The sequence below is a fragment of the Megascapheus bottae genome, chromosome 2, assembly GCF_031878675.1.
Source record: "Megascapheus bottae isolate mThoBot1 chromosome 2, mThoBot2.hap1, whole genome shotgun sequence".
NCBI lineage: Eukaryota > Metazoa > Chordata > Mammalia > Rodentia > Geomyidae > Megascapheus > Megascapheus bottae.
In genome coordinates, this window is record NC_143510.1 from 20,288,603 (window position 1) to 20,310,671 (window position 22,069).

A 22,069-nucleotide genomic window follows, 5' to 3' on the forward strand; every position below is an offset into this window, starting at 1 on the left:
CTATCAAACTTGATCATCCTTAGTAGCAGCTAAATTAATTCCCCTTGGGTGTGAAACAGCAGACCAAGCCATCCCTTACTCTCTGAGTAGAAACCTGAGAACTTACTGTTGGCCTATGGGGAAACAGTTCACAGAAGCAGCTTTGTTCCAGCACCAGGGAACAACCAGAAAAGCCAGTTTGGGGACAAAAGAATTTTTCTATCATTATCTTCTTCAAGCTATGGCTGATGTGCTATGATTAATTCTCCCAGCATCCATTATCAGTGTTCATTGTGTAGCATGCACACATTTCTTCGTGTAAATTTAGGGAATGGCTCAAGAAACTTGGGAAAGATGGGTAAGTTAGACTTGCATTATTTATGTAAAAGACATACCATCTCTACTGTGAAGCCCTGGGATATCTTTTTTCTTTTTTGACACTTTCTACTTCATAGTCATTTTCACATATTATTTCTCTAAAAAGACATTCTTAATGTGCTCATGATGCTCTGCCATTAATCCAATCACTTGCAATTTCACTAAGAGCCTCCCCACAGTCCACAGAGCAAAAAGACACTTAGCAAGGTTGCCAAAACCAGAGCCAGAAGATTACCTGATCCAGTGAGCAATCCGTCAGTTTCAATCTCACTTAGTCTTTTGTAATAATGGATCAATAGAGTGAGACACTAATAAAACTACTGAGATCTACTGACAGATAATGGATGATAGTCGATGTTCTTCCACTTTGTCCTAATTTTTAAAAATTTATGATTGCTTTTTACCAAGACATTCCGACAGTTTCTTACATGTTAACAGAATGTAAGTTTAAACATGTAGTTTATGGCTTACCTTTTTACAAATACATGGAATACCTCAATTCTGCTAAGGTTTGTAACAGAACATCCAAATATTTATAGATAGGATATTTGCTCTTTGATCATATACCCAATAAGTGCCTGGATTGTAAGAAGATAGAAAAGTGCCAGCCTCTTTCCATTACATCTATTAGCAAGATAGCTAATATAACCAATCACTTCACTTTCAAGGAACTCAGAAAAAAAAAATGTATGGGGGGAAAAGGAAGAATCCATAGTGCATGGGGAAAAATGCTGAAATATTTTTATCCAGCACAGCCCATATGTAACAGTGCTGTGTTGTTAGTCATCCATATGTAGAAAGCCATCCATATGTGCATCATTGTCAATTCTTTTCCCTGCCCTTGTATAACCCTCAATCAGCAGGCTGTATTCTGAAGTGAATTTTTCTAGGTGCTTTCTACTCTGTCAAGTGGCGCAGGCTTAGAAAATTCTAACTAATATAAATATTAGCCCAAGAAAGGTATATCAATTGAAAGGATTATAACCCACACCAAAGCAACACTCTGGAATTGCTCTCCTTCTGTTCTTTTACAGAGCTGGGAAACAGTCTATGCTTCAGATAACCTAAAGTCACTTATATTTTTATTGGAATAATACACAGTAATCTATACAATTAAATTGCTCATACAGCCCCTTTGTTTTTCCTGGTGATAAGATGCCTATTGTGGAGTAAAGATGTGGTTTCAATAGAGTGCCAACTGTGAGTGAAAGCGAGAGAGCATGGAGCCATGGGTTCAAGCCCCAGTAACAGCACACACAAGATCCTTATTGTCAGCTTGGATATGACATCTGAACATGCTGGTGCTTTTCAGCTGTAAGGGAGGGAAACTGCAGAATCTTGTCATGCAACTAAAATTCGAAAATTCATGTTCAATATTACAATTTCATATTTGGAAAGTCAGAAACACCTGTTGCTTTGGTAACAAACAGGAGAAAGTCAAGACATGGCATTTTTCTAGGCGATGGGATGCATACACGACAAACTAGGTTCCACGTTTAAAAAAGAAACATTTGAGATTTTTACACCAATTCAAAGAAGATGTTGATTTAAAACAATTGCTCTACGCTATGTGTTCACGCAGGATTGGGACTCCGTATTATCTAGCCCCATGCCTGCCATGTATTACATACACACTGCATATTCATCTAAGAAAGCAGAATAGACATACATCTGCATTCAAATGCAAGATATGTGTGTCCTTGAGCCAATTAATTGACAATTCCCCATGCTAAATGGCACTGATAGTAGCATTCACTTGTGGGGTTGTTGTGAAAATCCATTCATCCGAGCATTGTTTTCTGCATGCATTCATCATACATGTATTGAACTCCTACTAAGTGCCAAGCATGGGGCAAGTCCGTAGGAACAAGTGAGCTGTACAGACATACTTTCTACCACTGGACAATGAAAAAATAATAATAATGGATGTGGTGCAATTAGCATAGAGCCTGGGACACATCAAGCATGAATTTACGAGATGTTAATTGCTATGACTCCCTTCTGCCTCTTCCTCCTCACTGGGCTTTCATTATACAATTGCATAGATCAGTCAGCTATGCTTTAAATAACAGAAGAGTACCAGATAAAATGTTCAAGATGATGTATTTTAGGTCCAATATAACTTTTATGAAGGTAGAAGAATGTACTACATAAATTGTTAAGTAACAAGTGTGGTCAAGAAATTCACAAAGAAAAAAAAAGACTAAAAGAAAATATTTACATTTGTACCAACATTGCAGCACAGGGTATTTTTTGAAGTTGGTCTGAACTGGGCAGCTGATATGAGGAAAGCACATCAACTCCTCTGTCTTGGACACTAGACTTACACCCTCTCCCATCTCTGGCTACCAGCTGACCACCCATCCTTCAGATATCTCTCTAGTACCTCTGCTTCTTCAAGGCCCTTCCAAACTTCCCAAATATCCTGCACCTAGTGTCATTATGCATATGCTATACTATTTATTCTCTACTAGGTCTAGAAGCCATAAGTCTTATCTCAATATTGCCTGGTCATCACAAAGTTGGGCATCACTAGTGACCGACACTGAAATAAGTCATTATTGTAGGCCACCAGGATTTCTCCTTCTTTTTTCCCTTAAAGGTCAAATGAAATGGCAGCTTAATTGTCATACATAACCTTTAAAATTCACTGCATCTGGCTGCCACAAAAGAAACCAAACTATCAAAAACCTTTGTTCATTAATTTGCAAGAGATTTCTTCCCAGGTTTTTCAAAACACATCCACACAGATGTCTCGGAAGTTGTAGTGCAATGTGGTTATGTTATTCCAATAAGCGCGCTCGCTCGTTCTCTCTCTCTCTCCCTCTCTCTCTCTCTTTCTCTCTCTCTCTCTCTCTCTCTCTCTCTCTCTCTCTCTCTCTCTCTCTCTCTCTCTCTCTCCCTCCCCCCCTCCCTCATATGTATATTTCTATGAGCTGTACAAAACACTAGGAAAAAGAGACCACTTGCACGCTACGTTTCCTATTCAGGGGTCAGTCTGTATAAAACCATCCATTTTCTGGTAATAAAATAACCCACCCAACAAAACTCCTAAGTTTAAATGTTACCCAGTACACAGTACACCAACCAATAAACAAACTCCAGCTTCCAGTGCTGGGAACCACAATGTGAAAGTCGGCAGAAATTGGCTAAGGGTCTCACAACCCTAGCGTGACACAATATTCTCATCGTAGGAGCCAAGTTGTAAGCTTTTCTAAGATCCATAGAGCACATGTCTACTCCCTAGGAGAAGCTTCAGTTCTTTCTGCGAGTCTGCTGAAGTTCCGATCTGAAAGAACGCCATCTTCGCAGAAACCCCAGTCCTCTAGCATGATACCATCTGCCACGGGCTGAGCTTCCTTTTCAGCCAAATACATTATTTATAACCTTTCTAATTGTGAAAAGGTAAGGGTAGAATTTTCTAAAGCCTGACTTACATACAGTTAGAACATTCTGAACCTTGGCTCAAAAATCTGCAGATCTCTTGATTTGAAAAACAAAAAAACACAAAGCAATTGTTGAGGTTACATAATTTTTTTTTCTCCTTTTAAATCCATGCTAGGATCATGCTGTAGGTACGTATGTATGATACATTTGGGAAATGAAGGAAGGTGGTTTTATTTTTCTACTTGGTTATATCAGAAGCCATTGGACAGGTTTATAGAGGTGAGATATTCTCAAAAAGAATATATATATATATATATATATATATTCCTCAACTGGGGAGGAGAGACGGTGTGATCTGGTTATCCTTAAAATCGCTTTGTTGTGCCTTTAACAACAACCAAAAAAAAAAAAAAAACCACCCCAAAACAATGCTAATCAGGTTATTCAATCATTTAAACCAAAACTGTTCATGCTTTTCTGCCAAATCAACCAACCACAGCAAAATCTGTTATCTCTGATTGCTCAGCTTCCAGTCAAAAAAACAGTTAACCCCCACTATACCAAAAGTTTTCCAAAATACCCTCAGAGGACTGCATGATCCTAGAGAATAAAGAGGAAGCCATGCCATCTTTAAAGGGTAATAGGCATACTGTACCATATTTGCATATTATGATATACTCTAATAAACTAAACAGCCTGTACCGGAAGCCAGCAGCTCCCTGGCATCTCATGGGATCTGGCTTTTGGTATACTTTTATACTCCCCCTTCCCCCAAAACCAGGGCTGCTATCAAAACTTGCTGAGGACTTGTGGATGGGGTTCACTGTTCCCTGAGGTGGGAGGAGAAAGAAACAGCATCCGAAAAATGGTGGTTCACCCATGTTGAAAGCTTTCAGGCTCCCTCAGCAGACAGGGCAAGGGCTACAACATCTTATTTACACAATTATCTAAATACGATTAAACAGCTGATGGACAAATATTAAACTGGAAAATGTATAGTCATTTCAGCTTAATGTAATCCTCTTTCTGTAAACACCCAAGATGATTTTTTTTCAACCAGAACAGTCCTGACATCTCATAAGCCTAAGGGTGAATAGCAAGAGATTGTTTTTGATAGTTATAAATATTCAAAAGACATGCAGACCATCTGCTTTCATAATACAGGTAAAGCAAGACTGAAATGGTGACTGCTGTATAAAAATGATTCTTTTAACAAAGTCTTCCTCTCCTCGAAAACTATAAAGACAGATGTCAAAAACTGTTTACACAGAGCAATCAGGAGCGTGCAAAATGTAATATTCCTTTTACACACAGTGCTTGCTAAAGAGATTTTTTTTTCTTTTTCTTCCCATCTGTGTGTTGCAACACATTTCTACAAGTTAAAAACATTTTTTTCAAACAGAGATCTCATGAATACCCAAAAACATGCTATCTGGTTTCTGAATGCTAATTAATTTCAACTAAGGAATCTGAATATCTTTTTCTGTAGGAAGGAATGTATGTTTTGAATTGAATTCTCCAGAGAGACAGTGAGGGGAATAATGTTGCAGAGGTTTAATTCTATAAGGCGAATTTCATGGTTCTACCTTGTCTAGAATAGGTATCTGGTCTGTCTATGTTTTTAAAATGAAAGCATATTACATTGTTCCTGTCTTTGCCATGAAGTCTGAAATAAATGTTCTCTAAAATAAAAGCCAGCATGCAAGATGTCGAAAGGCTCTTTTACTTCTTAGTCTACAAAGAGTTGATGTAGAAAGCCCTAAAGTTAATTTTCAGGCCCAGGCCACTCATCTTGACAGTATCCTTTTTATGTATTGTATTAATGGTACAAAGGCATTAAGCACATTTTAATAATTTTTCAATAAAATGAGCATTGATTGAATAATCTGCCAAACTACCAGTTTTTTTAAAAAAAAACAAAACAGTTTATATTTTCATTCATTGAGAACAGTTAACTTCATACAGTCTGAGCTCCTGTTCATTTTTGTGTGTGTGTGTTGTACACCTAGAGCCTAATTTTTTACAGCAGATTTGTTTTTAATAAGTCTTTGGAAAATTCAAAAGCCAAACTTAAACTCTGCCTCCATATTCCACCACAACTGAAACAACTCCATGTATAACTATAATTTCAATAGAGTGCCTCCATAAATGACATTTTCTTTTAATCCCAAAGGCTATCAGATACTATGAAGAATTTGTCTAAAAAGGTCCATCATCTTATGAAATTCTGACATGGAACAAATTTCAGATAGTTCCCTATCTGGAAGTTGGGGATGGGAAGGATAGGAAATGGCCATTAATTTAAGAAAACAAATAGCAAGATTTCTAAGTGTAATATTCTGTTTGTGCTGTGAGCTTATATTCCTCAAATCTTTCCCTCTGGATCCTCTATTACTTTCTAAGCTATTCTCTTGAGAGATTATAACTGGGGTCTATTCAGAGTCTCAATTTGCTGAGAAGAGACTAATCACATGTAAATTTTACTTAAACTCCAGTTGTCATACAGAAAGCTACTGCCATCTTGATCTATGGGCAGTGTCTAAAATGGCATTTTTACATAGACTAACCTTGACACACTGCTAAAAATGGAGGCACAAAACGAAACTCCAAAGAAATATCAAAGAATCACATAAGAACCATATTTTACTCACAATTCCCCCGATAAATTTTCTAAAGAAGAAAATGTGATAATTTCGGAGCGTGGAGGTTTTATTTAATTATTTAAATACCCAATCTGTAACTTTCAAAGAAAATGCTGATGCTTTCCTATATAATTAACATAATTTTATATACATTTAGATAATCTTTTCACCAAATCTTCTATTCTGTCCTTTTAAACTTTTCACCAAATCTTCTATTCTCTTTTTTATAGGTATCTAATTAGATCTTCCTTTTCTTGCACTGAATCTTGTGTAGTTAAATCAAGTAAAGATGTTAGTAAAGACTTTAAATTACAAAATATCTTAAGGGGTCAGAAGTGTGGCCTAGTGGTAGAGTGCTTGCCTAGCATGGACTAAGCCCTGGGTTCGATTTCTCAGTAACACATACGTAGAAAAAGCCAGAAGTGGTGCTGTGACTCAAGTGGTAGAGCACTAGGATTGAGGAAAGCCCAAGGACAGTGCCCAGGCCCTGAGTTCAAAACTCCTGGACTGGCAAAAAAAAAAATAGGTTAAGAGGTTTACTATGTTAAATAATATTTCAAATTAAGTGCATATAGGCTATTATATGAATGGAAGTGAACAAGTTCATGTTTTAATATGCCTTCTAATCATGGAAAGCATCCATAGCTGTTTGTGTCTTGTAGGAGTAACTAAGGAACAGCTATCATGACATTCATTAATTCATTCATCCCCAGGTATACACTGCAAAAAAACTTCTGCTCGATTTGTATTTAAGAAGGTTAAAGTTCCTTGGCATCTTAGTTAATACAATTATTAAAATGCAAGCATTACAAAGTTAAACACTATGCTAATCCAAATAGAATTTAAGCAAATTTTTTGATACATCTGAATTCATCAAGTTTTATTTGACTTCACAACAAAACTTACTTCCTAAGATTTTGCATTTCAGGCTCTCTGTACTATCTTACACATTTGGGGAATACTTGCTTATTCCTTCTGACACCCGTGTGCAGATAAATCTCTCATCCTGTACGGAGATTAAAATTTCTAACATCTGTGCTTAGAAGGGGAAAAAAAAAACCCACCAAATTTGTGATGAGTGTTAGCTCTTAAATAGAGTATTCTGAAAAATCTTTAAAGCACAGAATAAAAATGAGAACTCAAGTATTTAACAATTTGTTTTCTCTAAAGTTTGACAAGAATTTTACTCACTTCCTTACTTATGCAACTGTAACCCCTCTGTACATCAAATTTACAATGAAGAAAAGAAAAAGTAAACACTGGAACTGGGCTCTGTAACACATCTTCACAAGAGATCTCATTCTTCCTTTCTTCACCCTTTCTTTATATGAGCACTGAGATTTTTAAGCCATGTTTCCTAGACATTAGGAGGGAATGCAGCACCAACACTTAGTCATATCTGCAAAACCTGCACAGACTCTCTCAAGTTTAGAGACTAGAGCCCCATCAGATATGATTCATGACTGCACAGGACATAGGTTGAAATCTTGTCCTCAGTTTCTGTGGTTTACTCATCACTGTTAGCCTTTACACCAAGATTTCCTATGTCTACTAGATAAATATAAGCCAATATCACCTCTGGATTAGGATGTAAGAAAAAATCATATTAATCTTGCTTCATCTCTATCAATACTATGAAAATCCTTGACAGTTCAGAAAAATGCCATCCTCTGGAAAGCACCTCAAGGTGCTACAGTGAAATGGTGACAGTGTGTTCAGACAGTATGCACATCATGAAATAAACAGCTTGCTCCATGACTTGCAAAGGCGAGAGGCTCCTGCAATAGGTGGACATCCCAGCTCCATGGCCCTTTCTGAAATGGCTCAACAGTTATCTACATTTGCATCTCTCACTGAATTCAGGTGGCCATAGACCTTTATACAACTGACAGTAAACCACTGTGTGTTTACAGCCATACATGGAATCCCTCATGCCAAATGTAGATTTGAGAATATCAAATAGACTCGGAGTGAAGTTGGGTGATACTGACCAGCTGGCCATATCAGCACCTTTCACTATAAATCACTTGGTTCTGATACTGAAATTTCCTCTCTTTATTTTCCCCTTATGAGATTGATGGTTATAAGAAAAAAGAGAGAGAGTGGAACTTGGATAAAACACAATCAAGACAAAATGTAAACTATTAACCAGGCTAAAATAGATGTTCAACTGAAAAATTTAAAAAAAACTTAAACATACAAAGAAATGCTAGAAATATGCTTGCACTTAACTGTGATAATTAGGTTTTTCGTCTTTGGGTCCCTTGTGCTTCCAAGACTATTATTCTGTTTATAAACATGGGACTTTTGTAAATAAAATTACAAAATTATAAAATACATAAAAGTGTAAGAAAGTTGGAATATCGGTAGTTTTTTGAAAGCAAAGTTCTGAAGTTAATCACCTTAAGGTAAAGCTAAATCCACAGGAAAGTACAATAGGAAAATAGTGTGATAGGTTACAGATAAGAAAATCTATAAAATAGTACTAATAAATCTGACACCATGTGTTGCTTCATGAAATAAACCTGTGGCAAATCCTGTGAGGTTGTTTAATAATATTTATTTAACAAATATTCCTGAGTTCCTAATATGTGCCAGGTCTATGTTTATGATGAATAAAACTTGGTCTCTTCACAGCCAATTAATGTTGACAGACAGTCATCAATCTAAAAGGGATTCCAGAGCAAAGTGGAAGTAATGTTGTCAAGGTAGTTAAAGGAGACAGAGAGTCACAGCTGATGACAATCTCAAGGCATCTTTTTGTTTTCTTGGACACTGTCTAGTCTAAGGTAGCTTGACTTGCAAATGGACTATTTTCCTATGATAACTATAGAGAGTCAATGCCTGAGTATTTCCTCACTTCCATTAAGAATCAGTCATAACTTACGATCTAATGTAATATGGTGTTAACAGTATTTATTAAAGGTGAGAGAATGAGCTATGTGTACTATGTTCTTTAATTTTTCTGCAAATGAAAATAAAATTTGCATCAAAATCTTCTATGTAGCAACCAAGTTTCTTAAACTATGTGGCACACTCCTGTGGTGTTTAACGTTCAGCGTCCACAACTTAGAAAAACAAACTCACTGTGTACTTTAGAACTGAAAATATCCGAAAATGTTTAACCAACATTTCTAATTTAATTCTCATAGCCCCACTGAGAAATTGGTATGGCCTCTTTCTCCTTTACAGATAAGGTAGCTAAGGCACTGAAAGTCAAGTACATAGCTGACACAGCTGGTCGTGACAGCATTTGCATTCATGACTGCTGAGATGCAACCTGTGGGCTTACTAGCTAAAGAGATGGTAGAGGCAGCAAGCATGCGTGTGCTCACACAAGTCGAGATGGAATGAAGCTGTTGAAGAAATATACTGTTTCATGAAAAAATAAAATGAAATTAAGTTGTCATACATATAGTAACAAAATCTAGGGCTTTCAGTACAGGAGACCATTATGAGGTTTTCACAAAGTTAATATTTGTTTGGGTTCAGTCCCACATTTCTGACTGCCTTGAAACAAACATCAGATTAGTAGGAAAATGGTGTAAAGCCCAGGACAGTCAGTGGTACCCAGTAATTAGGGACCAACATAACAAGTCTTGTTATCCAGGTAAGAATGTGATAGCAAATGGTAATGTCAACTAAAGCTTTAATCTTTTCTTAGCTTCTAGTATCATCTGGTTTGTATCTTTAACCCCTTTGAATAAACTAAATTAGATTAGCATTTCTATGGAAAGTTATTGCAATACAAGATAATCAATATCTTCCAAAGAAAAAGAGAATTAAAACGAGTTTTAGAATTAAGAATGAGAGAAAGAAAAAAAAAGAGGACTATTAGCAGAAGTCAGCTATCTTCTCTACAATCAAGAATTCTGCAACCTTCTGAATTGTCCATGATGAAACCCAGGCACTCCATAATAATACTGCACATTAGAAAACAATACAATCTTAAATTTCTGTAGCGCCCTTCACGCAAGCATCCCAGGGTGCTTTACAATCATTATGAGTTAAAATTAAAACTGAAGCACATACAATTCCTAATAGAATCATTTTAAAAAATGCTAAACAGAACAAATAACTTTTAAGTCTAGATTTAAAAGTCCCAACAGCCAGAGGTTTCCTTACTTCAATTGGCAGTGAGCTGCAGAACCAGGGCTGTGGCTCTCTCCTGTTACGTTAAAAGACTCTCTTATGTTTTTTACCCTCAGAACATGCTATAATCAAGCAGTTCCAATGAAAGAGGGGAAAATTGGGTATGTGTATCCATTTGATTATGCTGAACTTAGAGGTTTTGTTTGTTTATGAGTTTGGGGCTTAAATCTGGCATGAAATAAAGCAGATTTAAAAAGCAAATAGACAGGATCCAACAAGAAACTTTAATCGTAACTGAGGGGAAAAAAATGCTTGAAGTGTTCTAAAACTAGTTCCATTTAATAGGAAAAGTAATCTGATGAGTATGATTAATTTTTTAGCATTAGAAAATATTATTTAATAAAGTTTTTCAGACTATATCTACTTCTAAGCCTTGGAAATATTTGTTATTCTGTGTATCAGGGGAAGAGAGGAAATGTTCTTATAATATGGCAATTTTCTTTGTAGTAGTGATTTTTGAGGTCAAAGGAAAGCTGTTCAGATCTAAAACAAGGCATAGGTAAAAGTCTATTATGTGAAACTGAAGTACTTACACATTTCTAAGCACTCTCCAAATTAACCTTTCATATTTTACTCTTGTGAAAAAGCAGTGGCTACAAAATATTTGAAATGAATTCATTTTAAGTTAGATGCTTTATTAAATTTAGCTCTTTTCTGATTAATATCTGAAAGGTTAAGAGTTACTACCAAATTACCATAAAATCCTTATACATCTAAATCAACTAAAAATGAGCCAGAGATATCCGATTCAAAGAGAAAAACTGCCAAGTTAGAGGATGCATTTTTTTCTAGATCAGATATGCCATAATAACACAGAGCAGATATCTCCCTGAGTTGAATGAAGATATGGAATGATGTCATGACTGACTGAAATGAGACAAAAAGCATATTTTGTAATTTTGCAATTCACATAACTACCTAAGACTGGTTTACCATTTCCTTTTAGGTCCCACTGCTAATAAAACTACTGGTAGGCAATTAATTATCAGTGATACTTAATTAGTTATATAGCACTTTACTATCTGACAAAGCAAATTTTCACTAAGATTCCCAAGGCTAGCAGAGGAAGATTTGATATGAAGTTTTACAGTTTTAAAGAAAGGATAGATCCTTATGGTACTTTCCCTCAAAATACATGATGCTCAACCACAAGATTTATAATTTTATTCTGGGAACAAAACCCTTCAAGCACATCTCAAATAGAAAACTTTCATTTAAATAGAACCACCAGCTGCAGCACTGACCCTGAGATCTGTTGAGTAATAGCAAAGTTCAGAGCTTTCAAACAGACATGAGAATCCTACCTGCCCACTATTTCCAACAAAAACTCTTAACATTAGTGACAGACTCTAGTGGCTCATGCCTATAATCCTAGCTACTCAGGAGACTGAGACTTAAAGATTGCAGTTATTTCCAAGCCAGCTCAGGCAAGAAAATCTGTGAGAGTCTTATCTGTAATTAACTACCAAATCACCAAAAATGGAGCTGTGACTAAGGTTGTAGAACTTCAGCCTTGAACAAAAAACCTAAGGGACAGCTCAAGCCCAAGAGGTTAAGCTCCAGGTCAGGTATGTACACACGCACACCACACACACACACACACACACACACACACACACACACACACACACACACACACACACACACACACACACACACACAGAGCTTAACATTAATTACCTTGGGTTTCAAATGAAAGGGTTAGCTCGACTACACTTACCGTCCTTGAGGATGTGAGAGGACAGGGAAGAAAAGTGCCATGTAGGACTGTACTTTCAGACCATCTGGACCTTCCAGAATGCTGTATTAGTCAGCAGTCAGTCCCCATGCTCTAAATTACCCACCTACCCCCATATCCTCAATTAGGAGTACTTCTGAAACGAGTCAGTATACAAACTAGACAAAGACACAGAAGCAAAACATATGTCAAAAAAAACCCTCCCATAATGAGAATAAATACAGTTAGAAACCTACAAGTACTTATCAGTATTTCAGACAAATCAAAGTATATTATGAAACATATCAAATGAATGTAAGAAAGAGTGCTTTATTTTGTTTCTTTTTATAATTTCCTGTGTGTGTGACAAGGAAGGATACCTGGTGAGGGTCCCAGGCTCTTGGTGGGAAGGCAACCTGTTCTCATGTCTAGCAACTTCAGTCCCTTATTCAGTCACTGGGTCTCAGGTCCTTCCTGGACTCTCAGAGTGATGGAAGCACCTAACACGATCAAAGCACTGAATAAAAGTGAACTAAGTACTGCTATTTCAGTCACTCAGTATGTTATCTGTGTCATCACATAGATGCCTGACACAAGTACATGGTCAGTGTTAAAATTTATTAAACATGTTTTTTGCAGTATTATTGGTTGATCAATATATATTTTGAATGAATATGAATCTTCTGAATAAATTTTGGAGACCAGTCTCTCATGGGAAATACATATGTAAGTATTGCATATAAGCATATAAATACTGACACTAGATATTCTCTTGAAATAATATGGTTATTAATATTTATTAACGATTTGTAAGATGTGCCATTTCAGTACGACCTTATGAGGAAAATAAAATTGTTTATATATCAACATTTCAATAGCATACCATATTTCTAAGCCATTGTTTCAGTGCTGAAATAAGAGACAAAAAAACCAACTGAAGACTTCAGTTTATAATTAAATGCCTTTGTGAGTGACTATCGGGCTTCGGGCAATTAACCTAGCTAAATGCTAAGCTTTAGGAGGACAGGGCAGGGTCTTTTATTAGGTAGCAAGTAATAATAATACTAATAAACTAACATCAGATTCCTGGATATAGTCAGGAAAAGGAAAAATTCAAATACCACTTTCTCAACGTGACTTCTAAACAGGATGTCAACATTAAGTTTATTCCATTTCCCTAACTGAAAATACAAACAATTCCCATTCACTTTAGGTGTGATTTGCCTTTTTCCAGATGAAATATAAAATAGAAAATGACCCAGTCCCTCGAAAACATTAAGAGTTGAGTGTGTGTGTGTGTGTGTGTGTGTACCAGATGCACTGGCAAGTATGTACACACAAATGGATGTGGTAAAGATGGGAAGGTAAAAATGCATACAATGGCAAATTAGAATCTCTCAGGGATACTTGACCTCAACATCTCTAAAGGAAACATTTGGCTGGCAGAAAGGACAGTTGACCTTCTACTGATGGTCTTCTGAACTAAGTAATCTGTCCTTGTATCACAATGCACATATGTATCTAATGTTTAAATTCAATTTCTAAGTCTCTAAGGGGAATCTAGCACAAAAATTTAATGTTTGATTGTAAACCAAAATGTTTAAGAACTCCCAATTATCTCCTAATTCATAACCCTCAAATGTTTCATGACAGGCTTTCTTATCCCCAAATCAGACTATTTTCTCCTATTTAACTGCAGTTCAGAAAGTAACAGCCAACTTATCTAACCACATCCACTGAGAAAAGCAAAAACAACAACAAAACACCCAACCTCAGATCTATAATGAGCTAAGCAATTTTTTTACATCTTAGAACATCTTGTAAAAATAAACAAACATGTGACATAGATAACTTAATAAACACACATTCATCTATTATGGACAGATTTATGATGGGAGGGAAATAACAGAAATAAAGGTATGAGTTGTAAATCAAACCACATATCTACTTATGGAATTTCTGCAGCTGGAGAAAATCTTGCAAATATTATCAGAGAAAACATTATTGTACCAAAACATAAATAAAATTATAAAAGCAATCTTAAGATTTACCATTGAGCATGGATATAGATTTAAAAAAGGAACAGAATTTATGTCAGCTGTTAACCAAGCTCTTGATTTAAATCTCTAGGGATACTAGGTCCTTTATTTTTCAGAGGAGGAGCCTAGGAGGCTAATCCTTTCTACTTCCAAGAACCCAGGTCCACCTAGACTTTGCTTAGCAAGCATTAGACAATCCTAAGAGTGTTGGAGGCAGGGTTTGTTAAGCATCCCAGGCAAATTCCTGGTAGTTCCCACACCCATTCAGCCCAGCTTCTATTTGAGGGATGATTTCTGCTACATGTAATATTCAGAAACCCTACAGACATTCTCAGTGCTAAAGTATTTTAACATATTAAGCGAAACCACCCTTAATATATAGTGAAATATATGCTAAAATTTCTCATATGTGTGAATCAAAAAGCTCAACAGAAGAAGGAATGCTTTAACATAGCATCTCTTGGTATTAGTTCCATTTGTAAAAGAGGGAAGCAATCCTCGTTAGCTAGGTATTTTCACCATATCATCTACAGCACCAAACCTCAAACACAGGAAAAAGAACAGTTTTGTCAAACACAGCATATGCTTTTGGCATAGGCCTTGGGGAGCTCCTCTCTCTCATCCCTATTACGCTTCAGAAAGAAAAACGGGTAATGGAGAAATAAAGGGAGACTAAGTTACAGTAGAAATATTCTGAGTCTCAGATTCATGTATTCACTATAGAAAAAAAAAAAAAAAAACAAAAACCTCCCTCCTTTACAGAAGTTAACTATTTTCAAAATAGTAAATTCTGACTTTCAATGTTTACTACCACTGATACACATTTTCCCCAAAATTGATTGTAACTGTACCTCTCATTAAAATCATTACTTTGTATGGTAGGTCTCCAGTTACATGCACCACATATTCTTCTGAGTCTTCTCTACAAAAATTCACTAAACTGGGAACTGGGAGCTTATGCCTGAAATCCTAGCTACTCAGGAGGCTGAGATCTGAAGATCATGGTTTGAAGCCAGCCAGGCAGAAAAGTCCCTGTGAGACTCATCTCCAATTAACCACTCAAAAAAACCCAGAAGTGGTACTGTGGCTCAAGAGGTGGAGCTCTAGCCTTAAATACAGAGATCATGAGACAGCATCCAGGCCCTGATTTCAATACCCTAAAGCTAACCAGGAAAGAAAGAAAGACAGAGAGAGAGAGAGAGAGAGAGAGAGAGAGAGAGAGAGAGAGAGAGAGAGAGAGAGAGAGAGAGAGAGAGAAAGGGGAGGGAGGGAAGAGAGGAAGAAAGGAAGAAGAAAGAAAGAAAGATAGAAAGAAGGAAGGAAAGAAAGAGGGAGGGAGGAAGAAAAGAAGAAGGGAGGGAGGGAAAGAGGGAAGAAGGAAAGGAAGGAAAGGAAGGAAGGAAAATTAATTTACTAATGTTAAAACAACCAAACAAGACATGAATTTCATTTTATCCTTCTATTTCATATTTTCATGGTCTGTATTCAATGCATTTGACATAATAGTAAGTACCTCACCCTTGTATTTATCAGCTACAGTGGGGAAGAGCTTACTTACTGAATAGTGATGTCATTAAGAAGCAACTCTCTTTAATAAATATTTGTACCAGCATTCTTTTCTCCAAATCCACAGTAAATACTTTAAGACTTTGTCTGAACTTATTTCCAAAATCAATGAGATATTTATTTGAAATTTTCAAATACTAATTATCAAGCAACAGGCTATCTAGAGTTGTCTACAAAACCATGAATCCTCGGATTCATCCTTCTGATATAACTGTTTAATTAGTTTAAATTACTTTTATTTGATGGTTATATATTCACATCCTCTTTTTATTTCAAAGGAGAGAAATTACATTAGCTGAAAGTATAACTGGATGGACAAGTTTGCTCTATACTACAATAAATGGGTATTGAACAAAATAGAGAATATTTTAATCTCTGGATACAGCTTAACTGTTAATTTGCTCAATGCCTAAAACTGCTAACATCCTACAAAGCTTTAGGGCTGTAATAGAGCAAAACTGAAATGCATGGAGACTTTATGAAACAACAGCATAAAAGTATACAGATTCAGGTCTACAGATAACCATGACTCTCTATGAGCCTCAAACTTAAATAAACTGTAGAATATCTAACTACTTAGAATATAACAGGAATACACTCAGAATCTCCATGGCAGAAATGCTTACAATAGTCATGCAAGTCTGCTGTCTGACAGACTGAGGCTCAGAATTACACTGTAAACTTGAATTAAAAGAACATTTCTTCAAAAAAAATCAGCACGTTAATGATACTGTATCGTACAATGAACTTGCTATGGGCTGGAACTAAGGGATGGTGGAACACAGGCCATGCCACCACATTAAAAGCAAGTTCACAACATCCTTTTTCTTTCCTTCATATTTGTAATCAGCTGAGCAATTTTTTTAAAAAAATTATGTTTGGTGTTATATTTGGAAACATAGAGTTTCATTTAGCCTCTACCAAATTTCACTCCAAAAAAAAAATGAAATACAAGAATAATAAATCTGTCTCACTTCAGAAATCCCTAATGATACATCAGGCATCTCAGAGGGGGGAAAAGAGATTCCAAGCTTTCAAAATCCAAAACTGATTATAAAATTCTAATAAACAGTAACTATGGACCTTTTAATTCAAGCAAAAGATTTCTCTTATATTTATAATTAACACGCTAAGGCAAATGGATAACTGATGATTTTTTTATTAAACACATTTCTGTTTTTTGTAGTGAAGATTTCCATAATAGTACAATTATTTCATTTAGACAATGTATTGAAGTTTTGCATCTTAACCCCGACACTGACCCTTCTGTGCACCAAACCTCGAGAGAGTTACAACCCTCTGGCTCCTCTTCAAGAGGGCACACTCGGGAGAATTAAGCCACCAAATCAGAGCATGAGAAGATGAACCTAAAAACTATTCAATGTTATCTTCTACTCAACTGTTTTTCCTGACCTGCCCTCCTTCCCTCAAGGGAGGAAAAAAAAACAAAAAAACAAAAAAACCCAAAAACCCTGAAGTCTCTGTTCAGAATGAATAAGGCATATTTTAAAAGGTCACCAGTGGTCAAGTCTTTGCATTTTCAGCGAATTCTTCCTTCAGATACCAGTTGCCTTAAAAACTAGGGATTCCTCCCTCAGCCCTCAAATCCAGGCTACACATGATGTCTTATTATTTACAACATGTTATGCTGAGTACCTGTGAAAGGGGGCACTCCTTGGCCAACGAACTCTGATTCATATCTTTCAGTAAGTCCTTCAGAGCATTCCTTACTGTGGTGTGTGACCATTGTTCGGGAGGCAGGTCTTCTAGTTTGGGGCAACTATTTGAGACACAGATTAGAGAGGGGATTATTACAAGATTGCATCCCACTGCACAACATTCCTTTAAGACAGACAGATTTCATTTTGCGCATCAAACAGATGCATCTGGAGATTGCTCTCGGTCTCCTGATTGTTCCGATTAGTTAATTACTTTATACAACACATCTGCTGTATCGATGCATGAATTATACATCAGCTGCCTGTGGTGGCTATTTTTTCATGTTACTTCTACCTTCCTGCTCTGATGCGCTTGGGAAGACAATTTAAGGTGTACTGCTTTCTCACGAGCCATCGTGAAAAGCATTAATGTATTAACTGATTTCCTTTCAGTACTCTGTTCATACGAAATGAAATGACAAATACATTATATACATTTATACAAATAAAACCATGGCAATAGCGAATAGGGCATTCTTTCTCAAAATGTACACAGATGGCACTGTTCATGATGTGCAAAAATATTTTTTTCTTAAGTAAACTTTATGTAAAATGCCGTCTTGTAATGCATCATTTAACTGACTAAATGTAAGAAGTCTTATTATCCCAGAAGCTGCAAAAAGCTACAAATTTGGGTGGCTGGGGGTAGAGAGGGGAGATGTTTTTAAATTCTACATCTAGCTTAAGGAATAAAAGCAGAAGCATAAGGTAATGGAATTAATTTGGATTGAGCTTTCTCAAACAGGAGGTAAATAAAAACTGAAGCTGACCAAAGAGACTTGATTTCAAAAGCCCAGGTAAGAGGAATGCTTCACCCTGGTTGTAGCCAGGACTCACCTGTGTAACTGAATTTTCAATGTGACCACATGATACACATCTTGAAGCATATCTGCTACCGTAGCGTCAGGAGCATCTGTCACGTAAGACAGTGGAACCGGGTTCCACTTTCCAACCTGGATTAGGCCTATTCCAGATAAGGACAACACGTCACTGAATATTATACTCTTAGATAATCCATCCCATGGAAAGCCCATCTTCTTTTCTCCATCACCCCCCCCACCACCATCATAAGCAAGACTGCTATTTCTATTTCAATGGCTCCCTTTCCTCTAAAAGGCAGGTCAATGAAAATATTCACAGCTTAGCTTTCCAAATTGTGAAATTATGTAAATGACTATAGCGTTGTTTATTATTTTGGAAATAAAACCCCATCAATAAAACCTATGCATAAGGCCACATTTCCCTAACTTACAGGAAGTTCTAATAAGACATAGCTGAACCAGTCCTAAATGGTTTTACGATTTAGATAAGATTCTCTATTGCAGTGGGAATCAGCATTGAAAAATACTTTACAGCCCATAAAACCATCAGAAACAGAATAAAAGAAACAGAACTAGATATTCAGTCATAAATGCAAATTGACTCTCAACAGTCCATCTGCTCAAATACGCTCCTGACTTCCTTGTGGGTCCTCAGTGGAGCAGATTATTAAGGTCAATAAGCATACTAATGATTCAGCTGAAGTAATTTTAAAAAAAAATCTACCTCGACATTCCACATGAGCAAAATGTGTGTTAACTAAACCAAACTGAATTAAGCCAATTTTTTAAAGCCACAGTCTATAAGAAACAAATGTAAAACACAAGCTACAGTTCTTGAAGTAAAAATACCCACTGCCTTTCCCTGCAAGGTAAACAAAGGATGCCAAGCAATTTTTCCAACACCATGTCTGCATTATTTACCTTTGGCCTGAGCAGCAGAGCTATGCGAATAACCTAGAGACAGCAGTGCCATCTCTATCAGCTGGTTGAAAAGCATGTCCTTTCTCACCAACACAAATTCCGCATGCTCCTCCTTGCAATCATATTCAATGGCGTTTTCATAATGTTCTACCACACAGAAAACTGGAAGCATGGTTCCTATGAAAAAGACAGAGGAAAAGGCACAGAAAACCAACAATCTTCAGAAATACAGTCTGTGGGGGGAAAGAACTAAGCTATGAAAATAAATCTTTCCCACATGAGGTGAGATTGTGCTTCTAAAGCAGACTGAGTAGAGAAGTACAAGCGTACACACACACACACACACGCACGCACGCGCGCGCACACACACACACATACACACACCCCACAATCTTTTTATTTTCATAAACACACACCCACCCCAAAATCTTTTTATTCTCATAAAGTTGTAAACAGTTAAAATAATCTTGAACTTGGTCCACAGACATCAGAGGCTCTCCTCTCATTTTAACAGTCCATTTTCCAAAAAAGCAATAAATGCAGAATTACCTTTTTGATCAAATAATAATGCTGACGAGGGAGAAATAAGTATGTCTCGTCTGATTTGCTGTAAGTGACAGAGTATGTAAACCTGCAAACACAACTCACTGCAGTGTCTCCAATGGAATCTACCTTTCCCAATACCTATACACTCCTGTTAATCAGAAAATTCTCCTGGTTGTGTCCAGACAAACTATCTTTGACCACAAAAGTCTCAATTCCTTCTTTTTCGGATTATTTTACCCTAATTGGTTCCATAAGAGAAACACAAAACTTAACCAAATGGATACTCAGAATACACAATTTCAGTAGGTACATAAAGGACACAAATAGCATTTATGTGTGTGACTATTCATTAAGTCTGCCTGCCTGCAAAGATAGCACAGTAGCCTAAGTCTTTACAATGAATGATCTCTCTTATAGTAAATAGGATATAAAATAAAAAAAAAAATCAGAGAGGGGAAACTGGTTTCATTGGGCCCTACCACGGTAGGGAATCTGCAGGGATCTGATGGTTTCTCTCTTGCTTTACTTTAAGCCAGTATGATAATTCAATAGCCAGATAACTAATAAGCACAGAGCATACCACCGTCAGAAAAGATGCTTGGTCTCCAATCTGCTGTGGCATTCAAGGTATTTACGCAGCTCACTGTCAGACTTCCAGTGATAGCAGAAAAGGGTTAAAAGCAGATGCATCTGAACTGCACTGTGGCAAACTGCCAGGAGGGTATCATCTTTAGCATAAATGATGACAAGGGTTACTTTAACAGGGCACCCAGGATCCTCCGTTAGTCCTAGACATCCGTGCCTAAATAAGCTCCATCCTTTGGACTTGCAGAGCCCTACCAACTTCTGAAGATATCAAGTGCATACCAACGTCACTGAAAATCAGGATTGTCTACAGACACCAGAGAGGCCTTTTACATATTCTCTGTTTGCTTGTTTCTGCTGAACAAAAGCCGGCGATAAAATGACTACATTTTTCCACTTGTGTGTCTTCACCAAAGCTTTAGTGAACTGTTCACAAGAGATCCTCTCTCTGACAAATAAACCCCTTTAGGTTTACTTAGAAAAGCTCACAAACTCATTCGGAAGTACCAACAGGCTAGGCATGAAAAACAAGCTGCAGAGCTTGCCAATATTCTTGTCATTCATTCAGCTGTTTTATACCAGAGAGAGAACCCGTCAGGGATCAGAAAACGGCTTGGGGAGACCACAGCAAAAACAGCAATATGCAAACTGGTGATTTCTTCCTTGGCTTGAAGGTATTCTGGCAAAATCTCCTAAACAAATAAAAACAGTCAACCCCTTTTTCCTAATAGTGCTTTCTCAGTTAAGCCACAACTTTTATCTAGCACCTGTCAAACAGAAACCATGCACATGAAAAATAAGATTGGGAAAAAAAAAACCCAAAACACCAAAAGGGCTTGAGTGATTTTGTTATCTGGATGAAGCTGAGACTCTTCTGCCATGAAACTGCACTTTAAAATAAGACATGAGTACAATTTATTTTTTAAAAAACATTTAAGCAGGAAGTGAAATTACTATACTTTGTTTCCTCCTCCCCCTGCACTAATGTCTTCAAAGACTTGGGTTAGTACAACAAAAACACATACTCTGGCTCTTCCTCTTATGGGAAGAAACATATATGTTCAACTATGCTGCATCTCCAACATCTAATAATATAACTCCTCAAGTCTATGAAATAACCAAAGGCTGTCCAAACTATTGAAACATATTGGATTTACCTTGTATTTCATTGGTCAAATATAGAGATTTCTTATAAACAAAAAAGGTGGCTCTAGAGGAAGTAACAATAGTATCATCTAATTATAAATCCAGCTGCTATATTTTCTGGTAAACAGTCACAACTGCCCCCTCCTGTAACTGAGAGTAGTAATGCTAAACAGGAGCCTTCTCTGAACTGCCTGATTCTTTGGGTTAGTATTTGGCGAGATTTCCAACTACAGCAACTTCATAACCTTGCAACGTTAAAAGGGGAGAGCACTGGTCACTGCTGAATGCTAAAAATACCACATGATTTAAACCTGAAGGCAGTCTTAGGAGCTTTTGCTGAAGGTTTATGAGCCTGTGTAAACAGCACGTCTGCCATAAGGAGCAGTGAAGTCTGTAGAATCCTTGTCTAAAACTGTCCTGGCATTAAAGTTTGCTGTGCAAATATCACATAATACCAGAGACAGCTGAAATC

General features: G+C 36.8%; 1 protein-coding gene across 4 annotated transcripts in view; it reads right to left on the minus strand.

Moving 5' to 3' along the window:
- Satb1 (SATB homeobox 1) overlaps window positions 1–22,069 on the minus strand; it is an 85,243-nt gene that overhangs the window by 58,750 nt on the left and 4,424 nt on the right. For all 4 annotated transcript variants that reach the window (XM_090321982.1, XM_090321997.1, XM_090321989.1 and 1 more), the window contains exons 3-5: window positions 19,321–19,497; window positions 18,416–18,542; window positions 17,517–17,640 (exon numbers count right to left, since the gene is read on the minus strand). In XM_090321982.1, the coding sequence (XP_090178108.1) occupies window positions 17,517–17,640; window positions 18,416–18,542; window positions 19,321–19,497 (428 nt within the window). The remainder of the gene's footprint in view (window positions 1–17,516; window positions 17,641–18,415; window positions 18,543–19,320; window positions 19,498–22,069) is intronic.